The sequence below is a fragment of the Sorex fumeus genome, unplaced genomic scaffold, assembly GCF_029834395.1.
Source record: "Sorex fumeus unplaced genomic scaffold, SorFum_2.1 ptg000043l, whole genome shotgun sequence".
In the NCBI taxonomy this organism is placed as follows: domain Eukaryota; kingdom Metazoa; phylum Chordata; class Mammalia; order Eulipotyphla; family Soricidae; genus Sorex; species Sorex fumeus.
In genome coordinates, this window is record NW_026606100.1 from 4,824,917 (window position 1) to 4,852,271 (window position 27,355).

At 56.8% G+C, this 27,355-nt stretch overlaps 4 protein-coding genes and 1 non-coding gene across 5 annotated transcripts; 3 read left to right on the top strand and 2 right to left on the bottom strand.

Moving 5' to 3' along the window:
- The first annotated feature begins 616 nt into the window (after positions 1 to 616).
- TSSK1B (testis specific serine kinase 1B) lies at positions 617 to 2,488 on the top strand. The gene has a single exon (XM_056120707.1). The coding sequence runs from the start codon at positions 1,114 to 1,116 to the stop codon at positions 2,215 to 2,217; it is 1,104 nt and encodes a 367-aa protein (XP_055976682.1). The 5' UTR covers positions 617 to 1,113; the 3' UTR covers positions 2,218 to 2,488.
- Positions 2,489 to 5,769: 3,281 nt separating this feature from the next.
- Positions 5,770 to 7,028, top strand: TSSK2 (testis specific serine kinase 2). Its single transcript, XM_056120720.1, has 2 exons — positions 5,770 to 6,776; positions 6,849 to 7,028. The coding sequence occupies exons 1-2, from the start codon at positions 5,877 to 5,879 to the stop codon at positions 7,026 to 7,028; spliced, it is 1,080 nt and encodes a 359-aa protein (XP_055976695.1). The 5' UTR covers positions 5,770 to 5,876.
- A 1,603-nt stretch (positions 7,029 to 8,631) lies between these two features.
- ESS2 (ess-2 splicing factor homolog) lies at positions 8,632 to 16,567 on the bottom strand. The gene is made up of 10 exons (XM_056120702.1): positions 16,418 to 16,567; positions 15,391 to 15,559; positions 15,175 to 15,276; positions 12,868 to 13,043; positions 12,632 to 12,749; positions 12,285 to 12,418; positions 11,178 to 11,280; positions 10,175 to 10,284; positions 9,508 to 9,623; positions 8,632 to 9,153 (listed from the first exon to the last, which is right to left on the bottom strand). The coding sequence occupies exons 1-10, from the start codon at positions 16,550 to 16,552 to the stop codon at positions 8,874 to 8,876; spliced, it is 1,443 nt and encodes a 480-aa protein (XP_055976677.1). The 5' UTR covers positions 16,553 to 16,567; the 3' UTR covers positions 8,632 to 8,873.
- A 3,071-nt stretch (positions 16,568 to 19,638) lies between these two features.
- GSC2 (goosecoid homeobox 2) lies at positions 19,639 to 20,905 on the bottom strand. Its single transcript, XM_056120715.1, has 3 exons — positions 20,599 to 20,905; positions 20,244 to 20,497; positions 19,639 to 19,787 (listed from the first exon to the last, which is right to left on the bottom strand). The coding sequence occupies exons 1-3, from the start codon at positions 20,888 to 20,890 to the stop codon at positions 19,683 to 19,685; spliced, it is 651 nt and encodes a 216-aa protein (XP_055976690.1). The 5' UTR covers positions 20,891 to 20,905; the 3' UTR covers positions 19,639 to 19,682.
- Positions 20,906 to 25,930: 5,025 nt separating this feature from the next.
- LOC130029965 (small nucleolar RNA SNORA51) lies at positions 25,931 to 26,063 on the top strand. Its single transcript, XR_008793414.1, has one exon. It is a non-coding gene; the product is annotated as a small nucleolar RNA SNORA51 (small nucleolar RNA).
- The last annotated feature ends 1,292 nt before the right edge of the window (positions 26,064 to 27,355 follow it).

Sequence of the window (27,355 nt, forward strand, 5' to 3'; positions counted from 1 at the left end):
ACATCCAGCTGTGCTCACAGAGATCACTCATGGTGATGCTTAGGGGACTGTATAGGTTTTCAAACCACGGATTCAAACCAGGGTCGGCCAGATGTCAGGTAGTCTTACCCCTTGTACAGTATCTCTGACCCATTCCTCCCTTCTTCCAGGTGTCAGCTGCTATCCCTGGAGGTCCCTAGACTAGTCTAACCCTTAGCATTAATTAAATCCTCTCTTGTCCTCACTTGAGAATGTATTGTTTTCTGCATCCCCCACAAACTCACCCTCACTACTTCTGGACCCCTTGGGCTACTGTCCATGGCCCACCACTTTCTGTTTGGGGGCCACATTTGACAGTGCAAAGGGGGTTATTCCTGGCTCTGTGCTCAGGAATTGCTCCTGGCAGTGTTTGGGCAACTATATGGAATGTCAGGGATCGAACTGGATCGGCTGCATGTAAAGCAAGTGCCTTATCTGCTGTACTATTAATCACTCCAGCCACTTCTTTTATTGGGGGTTTTGGGCCACATCCAGCTGTGCTCAGGGTTTACTCCTCACTTTGCACTCAAGGCTGGAGGTAAAACCACCGGTGGCAGAAAACTGCCAAGGACCTGCTGGCCGCCACTCTGGAGGTCTCAGAGGACTATAGGGGTGCTGGAGACTGAACCTGGGTTGGCTGCAAGCAAGGCAAATTCTTAACATGCTGTACTGTCTCTTGGACCCTGGCCTACCACTTCTCAAGCTGTCCTGAGTCTGGATTTGGAAGTAAGGGCAGACTAAAGTGTCCCCCTCAGTATGGCTCCCCCCCCCAACTCCTACCTCAGGTCCCAGTCAAGTGTGAAGCTGCTCTCTGCTTATTTTCAGTCTGCTACCTCCCCCTGGCCAGCCTTTGGGGATTCCAAGTTCAAGTGGCTGAAACCAAAGCCTCAATCCCCCAGAACCCTCCTTTGTGACTTCACCCACTGAAGTCACCTGGGAGATAATGCTCAATGTTCCAGCCCAGAGTCTTGGTCTCTGGAAAGCAGGGGCAACAGGCCCAGCCGACCCAGAAGACTCTCTGTCCAGACTGTAAATGGCCCATGTCCCGCAGGGATGTAGAGGGCTGTCTCAGAGGCACTGGGCTCTCCCGGCACCATGGATGACGCTGCCGTCCTCAAGCGACGAGGCTACATCGTGGGGATAAATTTGGGAGAGGGCTCGTACGCAAAAGTCAAATCCGCTTACTCTGAGCGCCTCAAGATCAACGTGGCGATCAAGATCATCGACCGCAAGAAAGCCCCCGCAGACTTCTTGGAGAAATTCCTTCCCCGGGAAATTGAGATTCTGGCCATGCTAAACCACAGCTCCATCATCAAGACCTATGAGATCTTCGAGACGTCTGATGGCAAGGTCTACATCGTCATGGAGCTCGGCGTCCAGGGTGACCTCCTCGAGTTCATCAAGACCCGGGGAGCCCTGCATGAAGATGATGCTCGCAAGAAGTTCCACCAGCTCTCCTCAGCCATCAAGTACTGCCATGACCTGGATGTCGTCCACCGAGACCTCAAGTGTGAGAACCTTCTCCTTGACAAGGACTTCAATATCAAGCTGTCCGACTTCGGCTTCTCCAAGCGCTGCCTGCGGGATGACAGTGGCCGACTGACACTGAGCAAGACCTTCTGCGGGTCGGCGGCCTATGCGGCCCCCGAGGTGCTGCAGGGCATCCCCTACCAGCCCAAGGTGTACGACATCTGGAGCCTGGGCGTGATTCTCTACATCATGGTCTGCGGCTCCATGCCCTACGATGACTCCAACATTAAGAAGATGCTGCGCATCCAGAAGGAGCACCGTGTCAATTTCCCCCGCTCCAAGCACCTGACGGGTGAGTGCAAGGACCTCATTTACCGCATGCTACAGCCCGATGTCAACCGGCGGCTGCAAATCGACGAGATTCTCAGCCACTGCTGGGTGCAGCCAAAGACACAGGGCCTGTCCTCTGCAAACAACAAGGAGGGAGAGACCTCCCGAGGTATTGAATCCTCATGGGCTGCTGAACAACTCAGCTCTAAAAAGGAATCTGCTGCCAAGCTAGAGACCGCGGAAGAGATAAAGCCCGAGGCACTTTCTGAAACCAAAGCCCAAGAGTCTTCGCCGGTGCAATTAGCAAGGCAGACAGATGTCTTAAGTCCTACTACTGCTGACCAGCAGGAGTCAGAGGAAGGGGCCATTCCCGTGCTGCCCTCAGAGACACACTCCTAGTGAGCCTCTCTCGGCCCAGGGGGCCAGCAGGCAATCAAAAAGAGCTCATGGCTTCCAGCTGGAGCTTCAGAGCCGCCATGGGGCCATCCAGAAAAGGCAGGCAGTCTAGGATGAGCCATATTTTCGTCAGTTTTCTCTTCTCCCGGTGAGCTGGGTAACCCACATGGCTAAAGCAGCAATAAATCACTATATTGATGTAGTCTCAAGGTAAATGGCCTTTGCCCTGGCTGGCTGCCTATGCTCCTGCGTCCATGGAAAGGGAACCTTTGCACTGCCAACCCCCGCTCCGCCCCCCCCCCCCAACACACACACCAGAGGGACCCTAGGGATCTGGGATGGAGGGCGTGGACCGGATGAGGCAGGCCCAAAAAGGATGGCTGCCTGCATAAAGAGTGGGGATCCCTCCCTCTGCCTTGGGGCTGCGACGGGCTCAGGGTACCTCCACACCTGCAGCGTCACTGTGATGGGGGGGAGGGTGCAGATCTGCAAAAGGGCACATGAACCCACCTCTCATGCCCCCTCAAGCTCCCACATGGGGAGCAAGTTGTTTACTCGGCTCCACTCAGGACTTGCCCGTGTTCAACCAGCACCCGCTCCATGGCATTCAGCGGGATGATGGTCATTCCCTGGCCTAGAGGACCTGGTACTCCACAGGGTATGGGACTCAGCTCTAGCCTGCATGTGTCCCCATTACTGTATGACCTCGGCCACATCCCATTCCCAGGGAGTCCTGATCTGCGCCTGGGGGTAACATTCCCTGTCGGGGTGGAAGAACTGACCCAGTCGAGTAGAGGTGACCCTTGCAGTGCAGGTCCATTTCACAGGGACACTGGCATGGGGCAAAGAGCTGGCAGCACGGGCCAGTCCTCACCTCTACTGTGGCACCTCTCTGCCTGTTCCATTCTCTGCTGTGCCTCTTGGAGACCTCGGGCTGCACACAGAGGAGAGGACAAGTCTGTAGGGCCCAACTTCCTGCCCAGGGAGCAGAAGACCCCAAACCTCAGCGCCCTGGGAGCAGTGCTGCCCTGTACCCTGCCAGCTCTCCCACCACCACCACGCTGCCTTCTCAGCCCTCCCATCGCCTCCTCCAGAGCCCTGCCCCATACTGTGGCCTCCGAGCTCCTGGGAAGAATCCCAGTGTCTGGCCTTTTGGTTTTGGAGACCAACCCAGTGGTGCTTGTGTGGACAAGGATTGAACCCAAGGTTCCCCCATGCAAAATGTGCACTCCAGACTTCAGAGCCATCTCCCCAGCCTAGTGCCTGGCGTTTCCACCCGTCTGGCTCCTTCTTACCCCAGCTCTGGAGTCTGCTGTGACTCTCGCCTGTGGCTATGTCCCTGCACTTCTGGCCCATCCCTCTAGGTCCAGATGAGGGGCCTTCAGAGAGTCGACGGTGGGCCCCTCATGGCACTTGGTAGTCTGTCGCAAGCACCAAAGTGAGCCTGTGAGTACACAGAACAGGCTCTGCGTCAGTTGGGGACCTACCAACTTCTCCAGTGGGCTGAAGCTCCCGAGGAGTTGAAGACTGACTGACTTCCCCGCCTTGATTCATTCTCACAGGGGCAGGACCACAGGTGTCTAGGAGCTGCTCACTGCTGGCCAGGCCAGGCCGGGGGAGCATGGGGTGTACTTGAAAGGGGGACAGACAACTCAGAGAAGGGGGTGATGCAGGTGATGTCCACCAGATGGTCTGGTGAGCTGGTTATCTTATAAACTGTAACATTTGGGGCAAGACCTTGGCTCCAGTCATTGCTGTTTCCCAGGTGGTATTGGGCTCCAGGCCCTCTGTGGGACCTGCCTGGCCCACAATACTCTGTGTGTGTTTACCCTACCCCCACCCCCACCACATGTGGCTGACTCCTCACCTGACAGCCTGCCCTGCCTCCCAGGGCCTGCCTCACGGTTCTTCCTCCAGTAACACAGGGCACAGCTACCCCTTGGAACCCTAGAGTTTGAGAAGGATGGCAGAAAAATGCAGGGGGCCCATGCTCTGGAGTCCAGCCCCTTTTCAGTAGTGACATCGCAGTCACTTTGACCAAGAGAGCTCCAGGAGCAAGGCCAGTCAGGCTCAAGTATTAACAAGGAGCCTCCAGCTAGAAGCAGGTTTGTGGGGTGCAGCGGCCCCAGGGCCCGCTCTGTGGATGCACCCTGCTGGGCCACCTCCCTCCAGGCCACTGCAGAGACTAAGAGAAGGTATATCCCAGTGTGTCAAGTGACATCTCTGCCATATGACATCTTCCTGGTGTCACTATGGGGGAGCCTGCATACTTCCCTGGCTTCACCTCCCTGGCCATCAACCTGGAACTGGGCCTCCCTCCCTCAGCCTTCACCCCAGAGCACAGCAAGAATCTTTGACCAACAGCAGGTTCCCAGGGAGTTCTGAGCAGACAGAGGCTGCTGAGTCCCCATACAAGGGGCCTGGAATGGAGTTTTCACCTTTCCAAGTACTAAAGAGAATCTAAGAGAGGCCAACAAGGTGTTGGTCCTGGGTTCCAACAGGCTGGTCCAGGCCACAAAGACCCAGAGTAAAAGAACTCCTCCTTCTCACCACCCAGATTCTGCCTGTAATCACAAGGGTTCAGAGTGCAGCCCATCCACCAGGACCCTAGTACCAGGGTTCGGCCTGGGTCCCGGTCTACTTGCTACTCCAGTCACTGTACCCTGTGTCTCCTGCTGCTGCTGGTCCCAGTCCAGTTGCCAGGCCAAATGCACAGGCCACTGCTCACCCTGAAGCCATCAGGCATCAGGCATTAGGCATCGTCCTTTGGGGGGAGGGGGGCAGGGAACCCAGTGATACCAGGGGCTATACCCAACTCAGGGGACTTTGCAGTGTTGGACATCAACCCCAGAGCTCTCTCTGCAGCTTATGCAGCGACCCCATCAAAATGAGCCACTACCTGTGGCTCTGCCCTGGATCCTGCCCTGACTGTCCCCCACTCCCTCCTGACCGGAACAAGGCCATTCTCGGAACCAATCAGGCTGTCCTCCTTGGAACACACATCTGCCCACCTGTCCAGACCCAGGCCCCCCCAACACCCGTAGCATTGCTGGCCCACGTGCCTGGCGACCCAGCTCACTAGTGCCTGGCCTGCCCCCCCACACTCCCAGCCCAGCCTGACTAGACCAGGGCAGTTCCTCTTAGGCCTCACAGGGTCCAAGCCCTAGAGGGAGGGGTGTCATCATGCCTCAAGGAGCTGCAAGACTGGACCTCCTGGAACCAAGACCAATGCAGGGCCAGTCCTCACTGCCAGGGAATGAACCTGGGAAACACTGATGGGAGCTGAGCAAACCCCCGACCACCCCGGGGCTTGCCCTGAGATGGGGAAATCACTGTGAGCAGAAGCAGCGGTGGGGGGAGGGGGAAGTTACCAGAGTCCTGGGCTGCTTCCTTCTTGTGGAGGGGGTGCAGGCACTCCTGCCAGGCCAGCCTGGCTCCCAGGGTTCTAGGGCCCTGTCCCCCCAGCCCAGTCCCCACTCCCAGCAGCCCGGCTTTATGACTTCATATGCTGAAGTCACGCAGGGACAATGCTGAGCGTTCCACCCCTCTGAGCCCGGGCCCAGCCAGGCACACCGCTCCCTACAGTGCACATGAGGACGATGCCCACTGGCACCTGTGGGGAGGGGATGTAGAAGGCGGCGGCGCCGGCCGCTCCTGGCACCATGGACGATGCCGCGGTCTTAAGGAAGAAGGGTTACATCGTGGGCATCAATCTTGGCAAGGGCTCCTATGCAAAAGTCAAATCTGCCTACTCCGAGCGCCTCAAGTTCAATGTGGCCGTCAAGATCATCGACCGCAAGAAAACGCCCACCGACTTTGTGGAGAGATTCCTTCCTCGGGAGATGGACATCCTGGCCACAGTGAACCACCGCTCCATCATCAAGACCTACGAGATCTTTGAGACGTCCGACGGGCGCATCTACATTGTCATGGAGCTGGGCGTCCAGGGTGACCTCCTCGAGTTCATCAAGTGCCGAGGGGCTCTGCATGAGGATGTGGCTCGCAAGATGTTCCGCCAGCTCTCTTCGGCCGTCAAGTACTGCCATGACCTGGATGTCGTCCACCGAGACCTCAAGTGTGAGAACCTTCTCCTTGACAAGGACTTCAATATCAAGCTGTCCGACTTCGGCTTCTCCAAGCGCTGCCTGCGGGACGGTACCGGGCGCATCATCCTCAGCAAGACCTTCTGCGGGTCAGCGGCCTACGCAGCCCCCGAGGTGCTGCAGGGCATCCCCTACCAGCCCAAGGTGTACGACATCTGGAGCCTGGGCGTGATTCTCTACATCATGGTCTGCGGCTCCATGCCCTACGACGACTCCGACATCAAGAAGATGCTGCGCATCCAGAAGGAGCACCGTGTGGACTTCCCCCGCTCCAAGAACCTGACAGGCGAGTGCAAGGACCTCATCTATCGCATCCTGCAGCCTGACGTCAACCGGCGGCTGCACATTGATGAGATCCTCAGTCACTCGTGGCTGCAGCTCCCGAAGCCCAAAGCTATGTCTTCCTCCTCCTTCAAGAGGGAGGGAGAGGGCAAATACCGAGCGGAGTGCAAACTGGATGCCCGGCCGGGTGCCAGGCCCGAGCACAGGCCTGAGCACCGGCCCGAGCACCGGCCTGATCACCGGCCTGAGCACCGGCCCGATCACCGGCCTGAGCACCGACCTGACCACAAGCTGGGGGCCAAAACCCAGCACCGGCTGCTGGTGATGCCCGAGAATGATGACAGGATGGAGGACCGGCTGGCCGAGACCTCCAGAACCAAAGACCATCATCACACCCCTGGAGCTGAGGCGGGGAAAGCGAGCACCTAGCATGTCAAGGGCCCTGGGCGCAGCGCACTGCTGCGCCCACATAAACGAAGTAGGCAAATAGGAGCTGAAGAAGGCACAGGTGCAAGGAACAAGTAAAATCCGTCAATTAAACCGCTATTTTGATTACGTTCTATTAGCTTTCTTCCACTTCGTAGCAAAGACGATCTTACTGACCACCAAATAAACCACAAAGTGAATACAAGCATCGAGAGTGCCCCCTGCGGAGTCTTTTTCTCTAGGACTCAGCCACCTGCCCTCCCTGCGACGTGGGGCCCCAGCCTAGGCTGACTCACAGTGAGGTCAGGTGGGCAACGGAGGACCATGGCTGAGGGCCCCTCACCTCTGGACTTGCCCCAGGCCTAGCACCCCAGGGCCTGCCAGGTGCCCACGGCTCACCTCCAGGGCAGTGCCTCTCCTCGGCCCTCCCACTCAGCAGATGGTCCCTTCTAAGATCCTCTTTGACCTCCATTTCCATAACTGGTACCTGTGTCTTCAACCCGCTCCCGTGAGGCTGCACCCACCAGCCCTTCCTTTCTCTCCGAACAGCAAACCTGCCCCCTTTCTCCTCCTGATCTGTCACTGGGGAACACATCGCCCCTGACTCTCGCCAGTACTGGGCCTTAGGAGGCTTGACCATACCTCATTCACACCCTTCTCAACCTGGCTCCCCACTTCGTGAGGAATTCCCTTGGCCCCCAAGTCCACCTTTCTCTACCAGAGAAAAGCACCTCGAAAGTGACCTCTCCTAACTGGGCAGTCCATCCCTGGGTCCACGTTCACTTGCCAACCCAGAAGTTGGCTGGAACATAGGTCATGGGGCCCAGGCAGGTGGCAGGTGCGATGCAATAGTGCAGGCCCTCAGACCCAGCCAGGAGAGGGCCGCGCTCCGGCCAGGCTGCTCCCAGCTCTGAGGACTGAGCCTCTGAGCAGGCTGGGCAGTGAGTACAAGCTTTGGCGGGACATAGCACAACCCACTGAGGTCTGGAGACCCTTGAGGGAGCCAGCAGCACCCCAAGAATGGGGCCCTTATCTGTGAATCAGATGGCTCAGTGAGCCTGCAAGTGGACACTAGGTTCTCAGCCCCAGACAAGTGCTGGCCGGCTGCTTGATGCCAGCAACAGCTTTCGACATGGTGTCCAGGGAGCTGTCATGTGGGGGCACCTGCTGGTGGAAGTGACATGGGGGAGCGGGTGGGGGTGAGACTCAGCAGCTTAAGGCAGGCTGGGCCTGGGGCAGAGGCAAGTGAGGGGCAGGTCGACACAGTGCTCCCCACCACAGCAGGCAGCAGGGCCTGGAGCAACAGTGGGGCCAGGGGAAGGACTGGTGGGGCCAACTGCCCTGCCACCGGGAGACCTGCAGTCCAGGCTGGTGTGTGGAGCTGCAGCCCAAGCCACCACGGGGCAGAAAGGCAGGGAGAAGCTCGGGCACTCCAGCTGTGTGTGGGAGAGGCTGTGCCTCCAGCTCAGACCTGAGTTTTGGGCCCCAGGGGCGGCCCCATGACTAAGGTGACAGGAAGGGTCCCCCACCCAGCTGTCTCCCTGGGCCCGGTTCTCCTGACCCTGAGGCGCCGTCCAGCGGGCAGCAGGAGAGATGGACAGCCCCACCAGACTGCCCCAGGTGGCCTTTAATGAGGGACTCACAGGAAAGTCTCTGCAAGGCCCGGCGAGGCGCCCGAGGCCTGGTGTGTCGGGTGCCAGACCGCGGCACAGCACCTTCCCAGAGCCCTCGTGAGAGTCAATGCTTTGGGACTGGGCCTGGGTCCCCCGAAGGCCAGAGTCCTCTGCTGGGTGGCTGCCCGCCCCGCAGGCTCCACGCCAATTCCATTTGCCCAGCTTGAGCTGGGTCCTAGAAGAAGTCCGAGGCTTTGCGCCGTGCTGGGAGCTGCAGCAAGTTGTCCGTGATAGAGGCCGGGTCCTGGCTGAGCGGGGTTCGAGCAGCCGAGCCAGGAGCGGGTGTGCTTGTGGGCGTCTGGGGCCCACTGGCTGGGGTCTTGAGGTGGGTGGAGCGAGCTGGAGACGGGGTGTAGCTGGCCCGCAGGGCCCGGTCTGTGTACTTGCTGGCTGTCCTGCTCACGAGGCGCTGCAGAGCTGGGGACATAGCCGGGCTCAGGCCTTTGGGGGTGAGGCTGGTAAGAAATGCAGGAGTAGGTTAGATCAGGGAAGAGGGAGAGGAGACGGTGGCTCTTTGGGGCTCAGGACCCTGCAGAGCACGAGCCCACTGCAGCAAGCCCAACCATGAGGGCGAGTGATGGAGTTGCCCACTATCTCCAGTGGGGGTTGAGGAACCGTGTTCCTAGGGCACGCCAGAGCTGCTGACGGCACAAGGGGCACACGATGAGCCTCCAAGGAATGAGCCCAACAGAAGAGGGAGAAGGAACACAGAATAGCCCTGTGTCCTCACATGGGACATACACCAGGCCCAATGCACTTGAACCCTGGGGCTGGCCGGAATCTGCCCTGCAGATTGGCGAGAGACCCACCTGGCCAGGTTCTCCGTGACTCTCCGAAGAGCCTCCTGCTTCTTAGCCCGGTTCTTGGCAGCAGCCTCGTTGGCCATCTTCAACCCCAGCCGCTCCCTGCGTCCCGGCTCCAGGATCTATAAGGCAGCAGGCATAGGTGGTTGTGACCTGGCCAGCAGCCCCCTTGCTCTTTGAGGTGTCCACCTCTGCCGGCCCCGAGAGTTCCTCAGAGCCCCCAACCTGCATGCTGGGGCTGCACCCCAACACACAAGCTCTATGCCCCCCACTAACCAGTCTCACCAACAAACTGGAGCCTCCAGTGGGGACCCAGCTGCCCACAGGTCACACTACCTCTGGAGAGCACCTGCCACCCAGCTGCCCGGCCTGCCCGACCCTGCCTACAAAGAGGCTGGGCGGAACTGCCCCTGGGGTCCCCAAGCCCTGCTCTGCAGACAGAACACACAGCGCCCTCCACACCCACAGCCAGGCCGAGGGGGCCCTGGCACCTGCCTCGGTGGCCTGCTCACCCCTCTCTAATGCTCCTTGCTGTACTCGGCTCCACTCCCCAACCTGTTGTCCTACCCGGGCCCCAACACATGATGTGCCTGCAGCTCTCCTGCCGGAGACCCTGCAAGGGCTCTGGCTGTGCCTCCCTCTGGCCCCACTGTGCACCGTCACCTCAACCTACCTTGAAGGCCGGCCCTGGTGTCCTGTCCACGTAGGGCGTGTCCGACCCTTCCACCCTCAAGGGGGTGTTCTCCACCTCACCCCAGGTCATCAGTGGGGACTCGCTGACCCCTGCAGAGAGAGAGTGCCCTCCTTAGTCATGCTGAGCGGCCCAGCTAACAAACACCGAGGCAGGCAGGCACAGAGAACTGCAGCTCAGGGCACCTGGCCGAGGGGCAGATGGTTCTTCTGAGGGCTAGGCTGGGGTGCCACTGAGCACACCCCCCCTCAGGGGCCCCAGGACTCCCACACTGCCCAGGACACTAGGCAAATTCGAGGTGCCTCCATATGCCCTGGCCTGTGTCACAGCAAACAGCACCCCAAAGTGCAGTTGCCAGTATGCGGAAGGAGAGGAACCCCGTGAGCACTCACATCTCACACCCCAATCTATGAAGAGCGGCAAGGCTGGGTCCAGACTCCCTTCTGGCAGCACGGGGCCAGAATGGGAGCACGCTAGGACTGACGGGACATCTAGCCCAACCGCAGCTGCAGTCACCTGGAGGAGGACACACGGCCCGAGAACCCCTCAGGACTAGCCCCTCATGGCGCCAGGTGCCTGTGCCCCTGCAAACTGGGTGAGTCTGGTGCATCTCCCACCTGGCAGCCCTCTAGCCCTCACTGCCCTTACCACTCTGCAGGCCCCACCTGCTCCCATGCTTCAGCCCTCAAGGCGGCCAGTCTGTCCAGCAGGAGCCCAGCACCCCTGGTTTGTCTATCCTGCTAGGTTTAGGGTGAGCCCTGGAAACTACCGCATTGCAGAGAGCAGATCCCACACATCAGATCAGGTCTGCTGGAGTCCAGCTGCACAAAGGCTGGAGCCGCCATCCTCTGCTCAGTTGGGAGCACAAGTCCCAGAGTCCCATGAGCAGGAAATAGCAGTGGGGAAGCGTCAGCAGTGGCAGGGCGGAGAGACAGCCCCGTTGGGGGGATGGGCGGTGCTGACTTCACAAGGGTTTGTTTCTCACCAGGAGCTGGAGAAGGGGTGGCAACAAATCCAAATCCACCCACTCGGGGGGATTCCTGAGGGATCAGCTCCTTGCCATCGGGACCCACCTTGCCCTGTTTGTGCTGGAACAAGCAGAGAGAGGTTAGTGTGGGGGAGGAGTGTGCTCTCTGGCCAACAGATGGCTATGGTACTCACACACTTGTGCTCACACACACAAAGACACACGCACGCGCACATATGCGCCCACACAAACACACATACACACATACACACACACCCCACTTCCCTGTGGACAGAGCTGTAGAAACAGCCCACAGGGAAAGAGCAGGGAGGATCTTACCCGCGCAGAGCCCAAAGCACCTGTCAGAACAAGCCTGCTAGCCAGACAAGCACTTCCTGCCATCCAGGGAAGAGCTTCCTGCCCTTCAGGGCAGCGCAGAGGCCCTCAGCTTGGGGCGCACATGGGCTACTTTTGGGTGCTCCTGACTTCAGGTTCTTGAGCGGGACTAAGCTGACCCGGGAGCCAGTGCCTGCCTGCTCCCATCCCTCCACCCCATGAGTGTAGAGCTACCGCCATACAGAACCATCCTCCTGCTCCCCGACTCTCAGTCTCTGCCCTCACGGGTGTGGGAATGGCAAGGTCGGGGCAGGGTGGAAGGGAAAGGAAAGTGCTGGGGATGCAGCCCAGGTCTCGGGCTCTGAGGCCTATGCCCTTCCACTGAGTCACACCCTCAGCCCCAAGGGTGCTGCTGGTATAGATCTGAGCCCCCAGGGTGAGCCTGATCAAGAAGGTGCCCACGAGAGCCACGTGGACTAAGACTTAAGACACTGGCAGTCCCCACAGGTCCCAATGAAGAGGAGCACCCAATAGGACCAAAGCGATACTATAGTGGGCAAGACACCTGCCTTGCACGTGGCTGACTAGGGTTTGCTCCCTGGCACCCTATGCCATCCCGAGCTTCACTAGGACTGAACCCGGAACACAGAGTCAGGAAAAAGTCCTGAGCAAACCAAGGTGTTACCCTCAAAAAAAAAAAAGAAGAAAAGAAAAAAGAGCCAACCCTCGAACAAAGAGGCAGCCAAGACTTCCTGCATCCAGCTTGCCCCTGCCGCCCCTGCCACTCACCTGCGCATTGAGGGCAGCGGCCTGCTGCAGCTGGGACCTGCTCAGGGCTTGGCTGAAGGGGTCCCTGAGGAAGCGGGTGTTTTTATGCACCACTTGTCGAGGCTTCTTGAACAGCTGCTCTTCGTCAGGGACACCTGTGCAACCGTGCAGAGACAGCAGTTGGTATCGGGGTGGGGTGGCAGGGAAATGCAGGACCAAGGGCAGGCATGACAGAACTGGGGACAGCTGAAGGGCTCCACTCCTTTCTGACTCCACACAGAGAACCACCCCACTCCAGAGCCTGAGGGCCTGGCTAGAAAGAAACAACCCACCCCCAGCCCCGGGGTCCCTGCCTCTGGCCCACTCACCCTCTGGGTAGTACATGAGGGAGTTCTTGGCCTTGTACTTCCAGGTCTCCACACCCGCCTGGCTGCTCTCAATGGCCTGGTGCTCTGCTGACGGGAGGGCAAGGTTATCTTTCTGCCTCTGTGTCACAGCGGGGAGAGAGAGGGTCAGAGCAGCGGAACCCAGGGTCCCCCCCCCCCCACAGCGTGGGCTGCGCCCCACCAACAACCAGAGCCCACACCACCACACCCCACAACACCTTCTCAAACTCCTCCTCAGCCTGGTAGAGCCAGGCATGGCGTGCCCGGCTCTTCTCCTTGGCCACTTCCATGATCTCCTGGAAGGAGGCGTTGTCCTCGCTCGTGTAACGGCTCAGGAAGACATCGAGGCTGGGCAGAGGCTCCTTCTCCTCCTCCTCCTCCTCAGCCGTCTCTCCTGCTCAAGGGGCGACACAGACCAGGACCTGAGTCCATACCTCCTTGGAGTCGCAATCCCGACCAGCAGGATGCCCACACTGTTCTCCTGGGCATGTCCTGAGAGCCCACATGGGCACACAACACCCCGCCTGGACAGAACCAACCATCCCAGCTGCCCAGAGAAGCTGGGGGATGCGTGGGGCCAGATTCAGACCAGAAGAGGGGGTGACCACAGTAGGGCTCCCCCACCTTAATAGTGCTGTCCAAGAGTCCCTCCTGCACAGTCTCCACACCGAGGCTTCCCTTCCTGACCTGCCGGCAGAACCACTGCCCAGCCACCACTGAAAGCAGCGCCCTGGGGAGGCGGTGCCATCATAGACACTCATCAAGGACACTAAGACAAGCCCTCTGTGTCCCTCCAGTAACAGTCTCCAAACATACAACCACTCCTGCGTGCAAAGTTCAAGTCCTGGTGTTGGAGGAGTGGGAAAGATGAGGCGTCATGCCTCATTCCGTTGCCACGAGATTACACAAATACGGCTGAAGGGGGAGTTCAGCAGGCAGGGTCCTTGCTTGCCTTGCACATAGCGGACCCAGGTTTAATCCCCAGTATCCCATATGGTCCCTCAAGCACTGCCAGGAACAATTCCTGAGCACAGAGTCAGGAGTAATCCTGAGTCCCACATGGTGTGGCTGCTCCAGAACAAACAAAACCAACCAAAAAACAAGACTGCAAGAAAGACACGTCCCTAGCTCGGTCTCTAGCCTGAGACTATGACTGGCAGTGGTTCCCTGCCACTTAGGCTACTTATCTGTTTTGTTTTGGGGCCACGCTCGGTAGTGCTCTGGGGCCGCATCTGGCAGTGCTCCTGGGACTGTGTGAGATGCTGGGATTTGAACTTGTGTTATGGTCACAGGCAGATGCTAAGCCAACTGCCTTAACTGGATTATTTCTCTAAAGTTACATAAATGAATTTTCTGAATATAGGTAAGGGAGGGCGTATTTCAAGAAAACAACCTGAACGCTGCCTCAGGATTCACTGCAATGGAGAACCAAACTTCACAAACATGACCGTTTGGAGAAGGGTTTTGAAACAGAACATGTCACATTTGTGGGAGCACAACAGCACGCAGCAGACTGGAATGGAACAGAGAGGAGCGCACTGTCCACCTGTTCATGTGTTGACAGAAGTCCTGACTGTGAGGAAATGCTGTGACACGTGGAACACTCATGCACAACAAGATTCATGACTCAAGGCTTCTCCTGGAACCACTCCCTGTAAAGCTGAGAGGTTATCAGGGACTCCTCCCCAATGTGCTGAAGACAATGTTATTCAACTCTCCACATGTTTGCGGAAGACCCACAGCACATCATGTGCTGCTCTAGAAAAGGTCACTGATAGGAACGAAAAAAGAACGTGCACTCAAGGGTTTGGAGCAATAGTACAGTGGGGAGGGCACTTGCCTTGTCTGTGGCCGACCGAGGTTCAACCCCCAGCAGCCCTTATGGTCCCCTGAGCATCACCAAGAGTGATCCCTGAGTGCAGAGTCAGGAGTAACCCCCGATTATCAATAGGTATGACCCAAAAAACAAACAAACGAAAAAAGAACCAGCACTCAGCCTGAGGCAACTGCACGCAGAAATGGTTCTATGAGATCAGTCCTGTAATGAACAAACCAAACCAGGCAGGAGGGGACAGCGTCCTCGAGGGGCTGCGACTTCACCCTGGGAGGCATGGAGAGGGTTCCCTAGCTGGATGATGACTGAGCAGACATGAAGGGAGAGGCATGAGCTGCGTAGTTACCTAGGGAATGGAGCCAACTCAGAAGACACTGGTGTAGAGGCCTGAGCCATCTTAAGGAGGAGACCTTAAGGACAGGAGGACCCACTGAGGCCCAGGAAACTCTGGATGGTGACTGGCAGTGAGCAGTCCGGTGAAAGCCAGCCACACTGATGCTCCATGGGAGGGCTCAGAGGATCACTCCACCTTGAGAAGCCAGACCCAGATCTCTCACTCCCTACACCAGGCCGCTCTGACCCCACAGGCTGCCAATCAAACTAAGAGATTATCTGCTCTGGACCACTCCTCTAGGGTCTCACAGAGGGGACTCACAGGCAATCTAACCTTTAACAGAAAGTGGGCCCTTACCGTCACCATCCTCCAGGCCTCGCCCGCGGGGCCGGGATTTGGCACCCACCACTCCGGGGCCCGTGTGCACCTCTGGGGTTTCGAATGTGGCTGGAGTCACGTCTGGAGGTAGAAGAGGGGATGAAAATGAGCGTGAGCCTAAGACAGGAGCTTAGCAGATGCTCGCTCTTCCTGCAACCCGGAGGAATGGGAGGAGGGGGAGGAGAATTCTCTTACAAGGAGGAGGGGGCTCTCGGGATATCTTGCCCAGCGCAGAGCCAAATTTGATGGCGATCTGGCGCATCCGCTCCAAGTCTCCATTCTCCTCAGCCTCCAGGTACTCCTTCTGTGCCTGCAGCTTCTCCACGTCAGGAAAGAAGTCCCTCTGGATAACAGTCTGGAGGCCCTGCAGAGAGAACAGACAGAGCTGCCACCTGAAGAGTTGATATCTACCGCCACTGACTCACCTACTAAGATGCTTGCCGAACACCTCCCCAAACGACATTCCTGGCTAGCAGCACTTTCTTACAAGGAATCCCAGCAGCCTTGCTGCAACACGGCTTGTGACTACAATCCTCCTGACTCCCAGGAAACTTCTCAGTAACAGGTCATTGACCTTTGCTGACTCTGCTGGCACACCCACAGGACCAATATTGATGTTGACATCTTCTGCCCCCCATGCCCGAACCCATTTCTAGGGCGATTCGGTCTCCACTCACCACCACCAGCACTATTTTAGATCCCCAAGTCTGCCGCTCCAGCTGGACGGGCCTCGCCGCTGAGCAGCGCGTGGAGTGCATCAGCTGCCCACAATGCAGCATCTGCCTGCACGTCCCAGAAGCGTTCCTCCAATTTCCCTGCCAACTCTTTCTTGCCAGTAAATCGAAATCTACCACAAGGGTCCTCGGAGGCCTGCCCGTTTACCCGACGATGCTGCCGCCCTTGTACTGCCGGATATCACTTTCTAGAGAGTTCTCCCTAGCCCACATTCTTCCAGTCGGTCAGAACCTTACTCACTGCTCCCTATCTCGACTTCCTGAGTCCCAACACAGACACACCTGTCCCGTCTCTTCCTGGCGAGGGCTTCCTCCATCAAGGACACTTCCGTCACCACGGGGGTTGTCTGCCTCTCCGACTGGGCCCACTACTGGGGCAGGAACCCCGCGCGATAACGGCACCGCCGCCACCCAGGACGAGGGCGCTGAACGGAGAGGCGGCAGCGGCGGGGGGCGGTAGTGACTGGCGCGTTGCAGCCAGGTCTTACCTCGATGTATTCTTCCTCGTCTAGAACGCGCTGTTTGCCCGTCGTAGCCCCTGCCTCCTCCGCCGCACGCTTCCTCCGCGGCCCCGACGCGGCGGAGAGCAACAACGCCCGGGCCGAAGCGCCGGGCGTCTCCATCACTATCCCAGAACCACGTCGGCGACCCAAACACGTCACAGGGTCGGAGCGGGGCGGGGGCGGGGAAGCGGACTGCGCAGGCGCCTTAAGTAGCCGACCAATAGGGAAGCCGTGCGTTCCTGCGGTCAGCCCGCGCTCAGTGATGACGTCAACAAATCCCGCCCCTTGCGGGGAGTTGGTAGTCTTTGCCCAGCGCAGAGCACGCATACTTGAAGTTATGAACGCCAGGGGGCGATGTGGTGCTGGTGGTGGGCGTGTCGTTAAAGCTAATTGTGAAACATTCCATCACTTAAGAATGGAAAGATCTCAGAATTCCAATTTCTTGGGAATAATCGCTGTATGTTTCCATATTATCAACAAGAACCCATCCTTCACAACATTTTCTGAATACGTATCTTAAAGCACTAAATTTTCTGTATAGGCGTTTTAAAGTGTTTACTCAAATTTTATACAACCCCACGGCAATTCTTTTTTTGATAGTTATAAAATAAAATAACACAGTTCAATACGAAACGTCTGGTTAAAAAGTACTGGGTCCTTGAATGCCAGAATGAGTTTCCCAGAAAGGGTTGTCACTGAAGGGATCAATCGCCTAAGCATTTTCCCCCAGAAAGGATCATTTGTTTCCAAATAAGGGCTGTGAATTCCATTCAAACAAGTATGTTAAACCCCAAATTCTTTGTATTTGTAGTTCATTCCCTGGGGAGTCCCTGGTGGTATCTCTTCTCCCACTATCAGATGGAGAAGGCTGACCTGGATCAGATCACCCACAAACAGGTGTGCAATTGCAGCTGACAGATGCAAGAAAGAGTTTGTCCACGGGGACTCTAACCCAGGAGGCAGTCCAGGGAGGTTTCCCTGATCTGAAGTGGTTGCAAATCCACAGGTGAACAGGCATAAGTGTAGTGCTGTGGCAGAGCATGAAGGAAGGCCCAGCATCAGGATGAACACGACTAAGAAGTTTCAGGAGCATGTGTGGGGGTGACCCCAGAAAGGATCATTTGTTTCCAAATAAAGGCTGTGAATTACACTGCAAGGGCAAGACCAGTCTGCATGCAGGCTGGTGGTCATGATGAGGTAATCTAAGGGCACATAAAGAGCTGAGGGGAGAAGCCTGGGATGGGGATGTTAATGTAGCAGGGAAGGGGCTGAAGCAATAGCACAGCGGATAGGGCATTTGCCTTGCACGCAGCCAACCGGGGTTCGATTCCCAGCATCCCATATGGTCCCCCGAGCACCGCCAGGAGGAATTCCTGAGTGCATGAGCCAGGAGTAACCCCTGTGCATCGCTGGGTATGACCCAAAAAGAAAAATAAATAAATAATGTAGCAGGGAAGACAGAAATCAGAGCCTAATGTGGGAGAAACTGGAGATGAGGGAATGCAGCAGACTCAGCCTTGAAGACACCTGTGTTAACAATCATCTGTCCCGCTCAGCCTGCCAAGAAGCACCAACTAGGAAGAAAGGAGAAAAATAAGGAGGGCAGCAGAGCCACCAGGCCCTCAAAGGTGGAGGCTCTGAAAAATAAAAAAAGGTGAGGCTCTGATGATGGCTTCCCCAACAACAAGTAGCCTCTCATCAGGAGTGGGCAAGGGCTCTTAAAACCAGGGAGTTGAGGATGTCCAGGCTCTGCAGGACAGCTCTGCAGGCCAACTGTGCAGGCTCCAGGGAGACCAGGACTCAGCGAGTTTGGGAAGCCAGAAAGGTGGACCTGGTACCAGGAGCACTGTGCCTGCTGCATGGAGTCCAAGTCCAGCTTTGGGGAGACCCAGAAATGGTAGTCCTGGCTCCTGCTCCTTTTAAAAAAAAAAAAAAAAGGTCACACCTGGTGATGGTCAGGGGTAACTTCTGGCTGTGCTCTCAGGAATTACTCCTGGTGGTGCTCAGGGGACCATATGGGATGCTGAGGATCGAACCCAGGCCAGCCACATGCAAGTGGCCAACTTGCTCTGCTATCTGTTCAGCCCTAATCCTGCACCTCTTATGGATGGGCTGTGCCTCCTTCTAGACATCCATTCCCTCCAGGACCTCTGAGGAGGCAGAACAGAGCTATGAAGGCAAACCAGCAGGCTACTAGGGACTCTGGACCTTCTATACAGGCAGGCCTATTTGTAGAATCAAAGTCATGTTCTCACACCTTCATGCTGGGGCCCGGATGACAGCAAAGATAATGACCCTGCAAGGGCAGAGGTGTCCCTCCCGAGTGGAAGATCGGCTTGTCCACTAGAGGGCAGAGATGGACTGGTGGGAGGAGCACATCACTCAGAATCCCTCAAGGAAGGAAGCCAAGGCCTCTCTCCTTGAAACAGACCAGACAGACTGGCCCAGACCCGGGGATTGAGGCCATATTCCATAGTGCTCTGCTCCATTGCTCCCTGGTCTGAGAACTTCCTGAGCTGTTCCCTAAGACCGGTTGGAGAGTATAGGAGAGGCAGGTGGTGGTGGTTGGGGAACAGGGGCGTTAAGGGTGAGCCAAGGTACTGACTGGCCCTGGACCAGCTTCCAATTGCTTGTAGCAGCTCATTTATTTCTTGGCATGTGCACAAGGTTCAGGATGATGGAGCTGGGGCTGCGGGGAGGCTTCTGAGGATGACCTCCTCTAGCATGATTCTGTGGGTCTTGCAGCTGAATGTGGGCTGGCAGAAGCACGGCCACAACAAAAGGCTTGTAAACTGCCCAACCATCAAAAAGTTACACAATAGCTCATGGTGTTGAGGTATTGCCATTCAGCATTCCACGGGGAAAGGGGATAAGCGAGTGGGAAAAATCTAAGCTGCATTACTCCAGGTGCAACACCCCGGGAGCACGGGCACCACCCATTCTGCTGGGGTGCTGTGTGCATACCTGGAGAGTAGCTGGGCAGCAAGTCCCCTGAGGGAGAGGAGCCTCCACCCCGGAAATCGGGACCCCCGTGGCGAGAAGGCTCCTGTCCTGGGGTGCATTGGTAAGATGAGGAAGCTGACCTGCTCTGTGTCCACTAGCCTCGGCCCCCCTCCTCCCGGGCACCACCCTCTACCCGACTGCCATGAGAAAAGGGAGCACACAGGCGCCAGCCAGGAGCCGCGGGAGGGCTCTTGTCTCTTCTTCCGCGGTTAGGGTAGGTCGGTCGTCTGTCCTGGGACCAGGCTCCTCAGCAGCTCTCCTTGGGGGACTTCTTGACCCCGTGCAGAAGCCTGGCGGACGCGGACGCGCGCTTCTGATGTCGCCACTTGGCCCGACGGTTCTTGAACCAGACCTGGGGAGAAGCACGGCTCAGGCCCCGTCCCAAGCCGCCGGCCGCGGCGGCGGCGGACGAGGAGCGCGGGGCTCGAACCCTGCACCCTCCGTCCCTCCCGCGGCCGCAGAGCGGGACCCCGCTCCGCAGGCGCACCTTCCTACCCATCCACCCCGCGCCTTCCCCTTCCCACCGCCCCCGGTGCCCCATACCCTGCTCCCGCGCCCTCTTGGGCTTCCCGATTCTGCAACGCGGTTGTGCAACTCACTTAGCACAAAGCGGGGTGGGGTGCTTAAAACGAAGGGAACGAAAGCTAGCCTTGCCCCGTGCACTCCCCTGCACGTGCCGTCCCGGCTCGGCCCTCGCCGGGGCTGGCCCTGCGGCCCACGGCGGTCCCGAGGGCGTCCCCGACACCACAAAGGCGCAGAGAGCCCGAGCGCGCCGTCCCGCCCGCCCGGCAGGCCGCAGGGCACCCACCTCCACGCGCTCTTCGCGCAGGCGGATGCGGCCGGCCAGGCGCTCGCGCGTGCCCACGTCGGGGTACTGGTTCTGCACGAAGAGCGCCTCCAGCGCCTGCAGCTGCTCCTCGCTGAAGATGGTGCGGTGGCGCCGCGTGCGCCGCTGCGGGCCGGGCCCCCCGGCGCTGGGCAGCGCCCCGGAGCCGTCCGGCGGCGCCGCCAAGCGCAGGGGCGCGGCGGGTCCCAGCCTCAGCGGCCACGGCAGGCGCGAGCCTGCGGGGCGAGGTCGCGGTGAGGTGCGGGCGGCGCGGCGAGCCGAGCTCCGCACGCCCCGCGCCGCGCCCCGGAGCCCCCCGCGGCCCGCACGCACTCACCCAGCCCGGCGACCGGCTCCGGGGGCCCGCGGGGCGCGGCGCGAGGGCCGCAGCAGCAGCAGCAGGCGCAGGGCGCGGCCTCCGGCGTCCCCGGCTCGCCGGGCTGCGCGGGGCTCGGGCGGCCGGCGGGCTGCGGCGGTCGCGCGGCGCGGGCCGGGGGGCTCCGCTCTGGCCGGCTGGAGAGAATGTGCTCGATGGAAAAGGGGCAGGGCCGCCCGGGGCCCCTGCGGCTCGCTGCGCCCCCCGCCGCCGCCATGCCCTGCCTGGCTCCCCGCCGCCACGGCGGGAACATTATATACGTCGGGGGGCGCGCGCCGTAATCCCCCGGCCGGGCGCCGAGTCCACGCGGGCTAATCCCGCCGTGCCGGCCCGGAGCGCGCTAATCCCCGGCTGCGGCGCCAAATCCGGCTCCGCATCGACACGCGGGGGCCGGCCGGGCAGCGGGGAGGGGGCGCGCGGGAAGCCCCGGGCCCCGCGCGCGTCCTCCCGTCGGAGAAGGCTGCAGAAAGCACCGCTGGGAGACGCCGGGAAGGGACGGAGGGCGCCGCGCACTGCCGGGGTTCTCTGGGACAGCGGCCGGAGGGCGTCGCGACCCCGGAGCGCCCCGGACCAGGCGCCCATAGCCTCATCCTGTAACCTCCTTGGCCTGGACCGGCGGTTCATGCCGCCGTCCCCTCTCCCTGCAGTTGGGTGGGCAAATCTTGAGAAACCCACCCTGGCATCTCCCGAACTCCAACCAGGGCGCGCCATCAGCAAACCTGCGATTGCACCGCACCTGGTCCCCCAACGATTCGGTCAGTTTGGAGACCAGGAATCAATCTCCTGGGAGAAATCAGGCTGCAAACTGATCTCAGCCTGCAACCAGTTGCCCCACGAGGGCTGTTTAGAACCTCTTTGGGCTCCTTTGCCGACTCACTTTGCCATCCCTTTGTTTGTTTGTTTATTTGTCTGTTTGTTTTAGTGCCAAACCTGGACGTGTTCAAGAAGACCGTGTGATTTGGGGCATCAAAACTGGGCCGCCAGGCTAGAGAGATAGTACAGCGTGCAGGGCACTTTCCTTACATGGAATTGCCCCAGGTCCTATTCCCAGTACCCCATATGTCCCAGGAGTCCCACCAAGAGTGATTTCTGAGCACAGAGCCATGAGTGATTCCTTAAAGCAGAGCCAGGAGTCAGCCATGAGCACTGCCAAGTGTAGCCCTGTGACAAACAAAATTAAACAAAAAAGCCCACAACAAAAACCCTGGACTCTCAAACCTCACAGCATGTGCTATCTTGGCACGGCCCAGAGGAGACATTTTGAAGTGTGAGACCTTGTTGTTGCCACCCTCCTTGGCGTCAGATTTGTCAGCTGGAGGTCTGACTGCAGGTTGGCTGCTCTAGCCCTACACTGTGAGCTGTGTTGCTCTCCCAGTCTGTATCCTTCACCTCATGGAACTGCATGCTCATGGTGAGAGCCAAAAGATGTAGTCTGGGTCATGGTTCAAAGGGCTGGAGCATGTGCAGAGCACTGGGTTTCAGTCCCAGCATCCCATGGTCCTTCAGCACTGCCATGAGGAGCCTCCACCACCCCAAAAGAGCCCACCCGAACATTTAGGAGATAGCTCAAAGGGCTGGAGCATAGGTTTTGCACGTAGGAGACCTAAGTTTGATCCCTAGTACTCCATGGTCCCCAAGCAGAGTGCTGGGAGTAGTCCCTGAGCCCCCAAATCAAATAAAAAGTTAAATATCCAGGACTGAAAGATGGTTCATACATTGCATTACATTGTTCCCCAGGTGTACTCCATCTAGTACTGCTGGGCATGACCCCTAAAACAAGAAAACCAAGTCGACCCACACTTGCCACGTGGGTCAGCAGTTACATCTGTGATGCGCCTCGCTTCTGCTCACATAAAGCATCTCCACTCCTTAGCCCATCAGCTGCTTTGTGGCACAGTGACACCACTCAGTGTCCTGGTGGCTCTCAGTGACCTGCTGCGAGGGAAAGGGGACAGTCTCCAAAGCCTGCCTGAGTCAAGAGTCCACTAATCTGGCATTTTCCAATGGCAACCAGGGTGTTAGGAGTCTGGGGAGTGTGTGAGGCGGGAGAGGAGGGAGGCCCTGGGGTGTGGACCCACTTTGAGTGGGGTCAGGGTACCCCGCCCCTCGTGCTAAGGGCAGTTTTCCCAACACTGCCTTATGCAGCCTGCTCACCTTTCACAGCCCTCAGGCCTCTGACGGGACACTATTTCTGTGCCCGTGGAGATGAAAGAGGAAAGTATGCGGGCTGAGGGTGGCTTCTCTACTTAGGGCTGTATCTGGGGGCGAAGGTGGCTCAGCCACAGAACTTCCCTTGCATGTGTGACGTCCTCGGTTCAATCCTGGCACCACATGTACACACACAACTCTAGCCAGTTACTGCCTATTCCTTCTTCTCCCCACCCTTTCAAGATCCACCTCTCCCAAGAACTGCTTGCGCCTCTGAAGGGCTGGTGGGGAAGGTATCAGCCCTCCTCCAGCTGACGTGACTCTAACGTATGATGAATGTGACAGAGGGGTAGAGGGGAACATCAGAATATCCAGTTGCCGCAGTCCCAGGATCTGAGTCAGGGTATGCCTGCTGGCAGTATGGGGACCCGTTTACTCGCTGGCAGGTGATTAGACAGCATTCTAGTGTCCGTTGTGTGTGACTCCTACCATGTCCCTGATGAGGGGCCCCTCTCTGGGAACCAGACCCTAGTCCAGGGTAGGAAGGCAGATTTCCCAGTGCAGTGCAGGGAGTACTGGAGAACATTCCAGACTCGTGTGTTCTACCAACTGGAATTGAATGGTACACTGTGGCACACTGGCTCTCTACCTTTAACCTGCTTCCTTGTCTACAAACATCTGGTGTTTGCTCTACCAGAGTCCCAGAACCAGCCAGCTCGACTGTTTACCGCAGCCCTGGGGTCCTTATGTTGCACATGGATCTGAGGAGCACTGGGTTCTTGAGGACATCAAGTAAGAATATAACATCCACCACCAATTGTCTTCAGCTCTTTATGTGGACATAGGTACACCTCTTCAGGCTGGCTCTAGGAACTGGCAGCAGTTGTAATAGTATTTTCTTCCAAGTACCCACTACAACCACAATAGCCCCCACAAAGAGACCTGAGCCTATAGATTTCTTTTTTCCTTTTTTTTTTTTTTTTGCTTTTTGGGTCACACCCGGTGATGCACAGGGGTTACTTCTGGCTCTGCACTCAGGAATTACACCTGGCAGTGCTCAGGGGACCATATGGGATGCTGGGAATTGAACCCGGGTCAGCTGCATGCAAGGCAAATGCACTACCCACTGTGCTATCTCTCTGCAGCGGGGGGAGGGGGGGCGCTAACCACTCTCCGGCCCACAGAGGTGGCCTGAGGATTGATCCGATGGTGCAAGGAGGGACCAACCGAATGAACACAAGACACCAGAGACAGAGTACAGTTTAGAAACAGAGAGAAAAAGGGACAGACTTTATTGAGGGATACAGGCTGTTTATATAGGGTCTGGGATAGCCCAGTCACAAGCAGAAGCAATATAACCATACATGGTAAGGTTAGCAACAAGAGTTTTACATAGAATTCAAGGATATATAAACATTTGTATATCAAAAGGTGTTATGGTAGTAGATGCATCCTGAGCTTTGCATTTGTATATCTAAGGGTCTTATGGCAGTAGATGCATCCTGGAGGTCACTATAGATAAGGCCAGATAAGATAACTGTCAGCCTGATGTATGTGGCTATAGATCAGGCATTCACTGAGGTCAAGAAGTCCTAGGAGACTGTCACCAATGTCTGTCCTAAGCAGTTCCTAACATGGGAACCAAGGCCAGGGTCTATGAGAGGGCTCTTGGCTTCCCACATCTCTCCAGCCCCCTGAGCCTATAGATTTCAGTGTATCTCTTAGCCATTTCTATCATCTGATTGGCTACACCCTGTGTAAGTTATGGTCTATGGAACTGACCAAGCAGATTATATATATAAATGAGGGACCAACTGGAGATCTTGACTCTGGTGCATCCCTTCCTCCCTCCCTCCCTCCCTCCCTCCCTCCCTCTCTAACACTTGGCCCCTTTTCCTACCCTTCTCTCCCTACACAGCACAGTGTCCCTTAGAAGTCTTCTTCCAGGGGACTGGAGAGATAGCAGAGCGGGTAGAGCATTTGCCTTGCACGTGGCCGACCCGGGTTCGATTCCCAGCATCCCATATGGTTCCCTGAGCACTGCCAGGAGTGATTCCTGAGTGCAGAGCCAGGAGTGGCCCCTGTGCATCGCCAGGTGTGACCCAAAAAGAAAAAAAAAGTCTTCTTCCAGGGGCAGTTCCCTGTGAGCCACCTGAGATATCATAGATCAAGGCCATGTGGGGTGACCATCCCTTCTGTTATTTAATTGTGCCCTCTGGATCTGACAAGACCACTTCCATTCTGTGATAGCACCTTTCAACTTGGTGACAGTTAGCCTAAGGTGAGAACCCAGTTCTTGCCAGAGCTCGGGCACATGCCAGGAACTGTTTTGTAACTCCAGAAACGTTTGCCCTGCAATAATATCACTGTATCTTACCTTAGGTACCCTGGGAAATCTTTCTTGCCATAGGATTTGCTACAAGCTCTGCCAAGCCTTTGGTCCACATGCAGGACTGTTCGTGGCAGTGCCTGGACCTGCCACAAATGCCTTTTATGTTCTGGCATGTTGGAGTGCCCCCTTCAGAGGCTCAAGGCACTCTTTCCAAGGGCAGAACCCTCAGCCTCCCAAATTCTTGAAACCTTCCTAGAGTGCTTTTTGTTTGTCTGTTTGAATAGGGACACAAGATTGACCTCGTGGTGCTTAGGGGCCACCAGCACTACACCCAGTGATGCTGGGGCCGGCAGTGGGGAAGCAGGGCACTGTGAGTGCTTACACCCGTGCGGCTCATGCAGGCGAGGCAGGCATTCCATCACTGAGCCACATCCCCAGGCCTACCTGTTCTTTTTAATTTTTGTGGAAGGCCACACCTAATACCGCTGGGGACCAGGGCAGTTGGGGGAAGTGATCCTGGTGATGCTCAGGGTATCATGCCCGGTTAGGACCGAACCTGAGTCTCCTGCTTACAAGGCATGAGCTCCATGCATTGTGCAAGCTCTCTGACATTACTTGTTCTCTTTTTATTATTGGGTGGTGAGAAGTATTTATTTAAGATACAAGTCTTTATGTATAATTTGCAAGTATTTTCTTCTATTTAATATAAACTTTCTTTTTCTTTTATTCTTTTTTCACTTTTTGCAGGTGGTGGTGGGTGTTTAGGGCAAGCTGTGGGTGCTCAGGGGCTCTTCTTGGCTCTGTGCCCAACAGGGCCCCCTGGCGGTGCTCACAGGCTGTGTTCCTTACACCGACGACAGGAAGAGGATGCACACAGTAAAGCCACCCTGTAGACACCTCGGTTCAGGCCCTTTGCCTGGTCTGTAGTGTGAATGGGCAGATGTGGAAAAAAGAAACTATTACAAAATCCAAGGTTAGGGCTATAGCGATAGTACAGCGGGTAGGGCACCTGCCTTGCATGTGGCCAAACCAGGTTCAATCCCCAGCACCACATCACAGTCCCCCAAGCACTGCCAGGAGAATCCCTGAGTATAGAGCCAGGAGTAAGCCCCGAGAACTGTTAAATGTGGCCCAAAAACTAAAAAAAAAAATCTAAGGTCATTAAGATTTATCATTATGTTTTACAGTTTTATTAACTATAGATTTTATAGCTTCAGTTCTTACATTGGTCCATCTGAGCTCCTGGGCCCGCCAGTGGGAGGCCCAAGTTCGATCCCAGCACCACATGGTGTCCTGAGCATTGTGGGAATCGCTCCTGAGCAGTGTCAGTTACAGCCTTAGGAACAGCACCTGAGCACTACAGAGTGTGACCCAATACCCCCTAAAAAACCCCCAAACCCAGAAGACTGATTCTAATCACTTTTTGTGGGTTCATTAGGATTGTTATGTACACAATCAATTTATTTGTGAACAAAAATTTACCTCTTCCTTTATAATACTGATATTGATATGCCTTGTACTGATATTTTTGGACAAATTGACTTGTTAAGCCCGCCAATAAATAAAATGCTAATCCAAAAAATAGAGTGACATTTTCCTAATATTTCTCATCTTAGAGGGAAATAAAAGATTCTGTGTTGATCACTAAGTATGACAGTAAATATGGATTTTTTGGTTTGGGGGACTACAACCAGCAGTGCTCAGGGCTTACTCCTGGCTCTCTGCCCAGGAGTCACTCCTGGAGGACTTGGGGGACCATATAGGATGCCAGGAATTGAACCCAGGTTGGCCGCATGCAAGGCAAATGCCCTACCCATTGTACTATGTCTCTGGCTCCATTACCTTAAATTTCACTACACTCAGGGGCCAGGAGATGATTCAGAGGGCTGGTGCAACAGACTTCCCAGCACCACAGAGGCATGAACCCCAAGCATAGAGCTGCAAGCACCACCCGTGCACATTTAGGGGTCAGTAAACAGGCAGACTCCAAGTGCATCGCCCTGTTTCTGAGACACACAAACGGTTTACTCAAAGCTATTCCACATGCTAAAAGCAGCAGCCAGCATACTCCAGAGAGCAGTGACACCACTACCCAGACTTCTAGTTGCTATCAGTACAGGAATGGGCAAGCTGGTTAGGGTGGAGGACTGTAGGGTGGAGATTTCCTAGAGTTAAGGAGTAATGCAGATTCATGATAACCTTTCAAAAACGAAAATTCAATACTGAAAACCACAGTGC

Excerpts from the sequence above, each read along its gene's own strand:
- GSC2 (XM_056120715.1), bottom strand. The coding sequence starts at position 20,890 with ATGTTCCCGCCGTGGCGGCGGGGAGCCAGGCAGGGCATGGCGGCGGCG. Across the intron at positions 20,498-20,598 it reads GGAGCCGGTCGCCGGGCTGG|GCTCGCGCCTGCCGTGGCCG; the intron begins GTGAGTGCGTGC and ends CTCGCCCCGCAG. Across the intron at positions 19,788-20,243 it reads TGCGCGAAGAGCGCGTGGAG|GTCTGGTTCAAGAACCGTCG; the intron begins GTGGGTGCCCTG and ends GCTTCTCCCCAG.
- ESS2 (XM_056120702.1), bottom strand. The coding sequence starts at position 16,552 with ATGGAGACGCCCGGCGCTTCGGCCCGGGCGTTGTTGCTCTCCGCCGCG. Across the intron at positions 12,750-12,867 it reads CTGAGGAGGAGTTTGAGAAG|AGGCAGAAAGATAACCTTGC; the intron begins GTGTTGTGGGGT and ends GCTGTGACACAG. Across the intron at positions 11,281-12,284 it reads CCGCTGCCCTCAATGCGCAG|CACAAACAGGGCAAGGTGGG; the intron begins GTGAGTGGCAGG and ends TGCTTGTTCCAG.
- TSSK1B (XM_056120707.1), top strand. The coding sequence starts at position 1,114 with ATGGATGACGCTGCCGTCCTCAAGCGACGAGGCTACATCGTGGGGATA.
- TSSK2 (XM_056120720.1), top strand. The coding sequence starts at position 5,877 with ATGGACGATGCCGCGGTCTTAAGGAAGAAGGGTTACATCGTGGGCATC. Across the intron at positions 6,777-6,848 it reads GAGCGGAGTGCAAACTGGAT|CACCGGCCCGATCACCGGCC; the intron begins GCCCGGCCGGGT and ends CACCGGCCTGAG.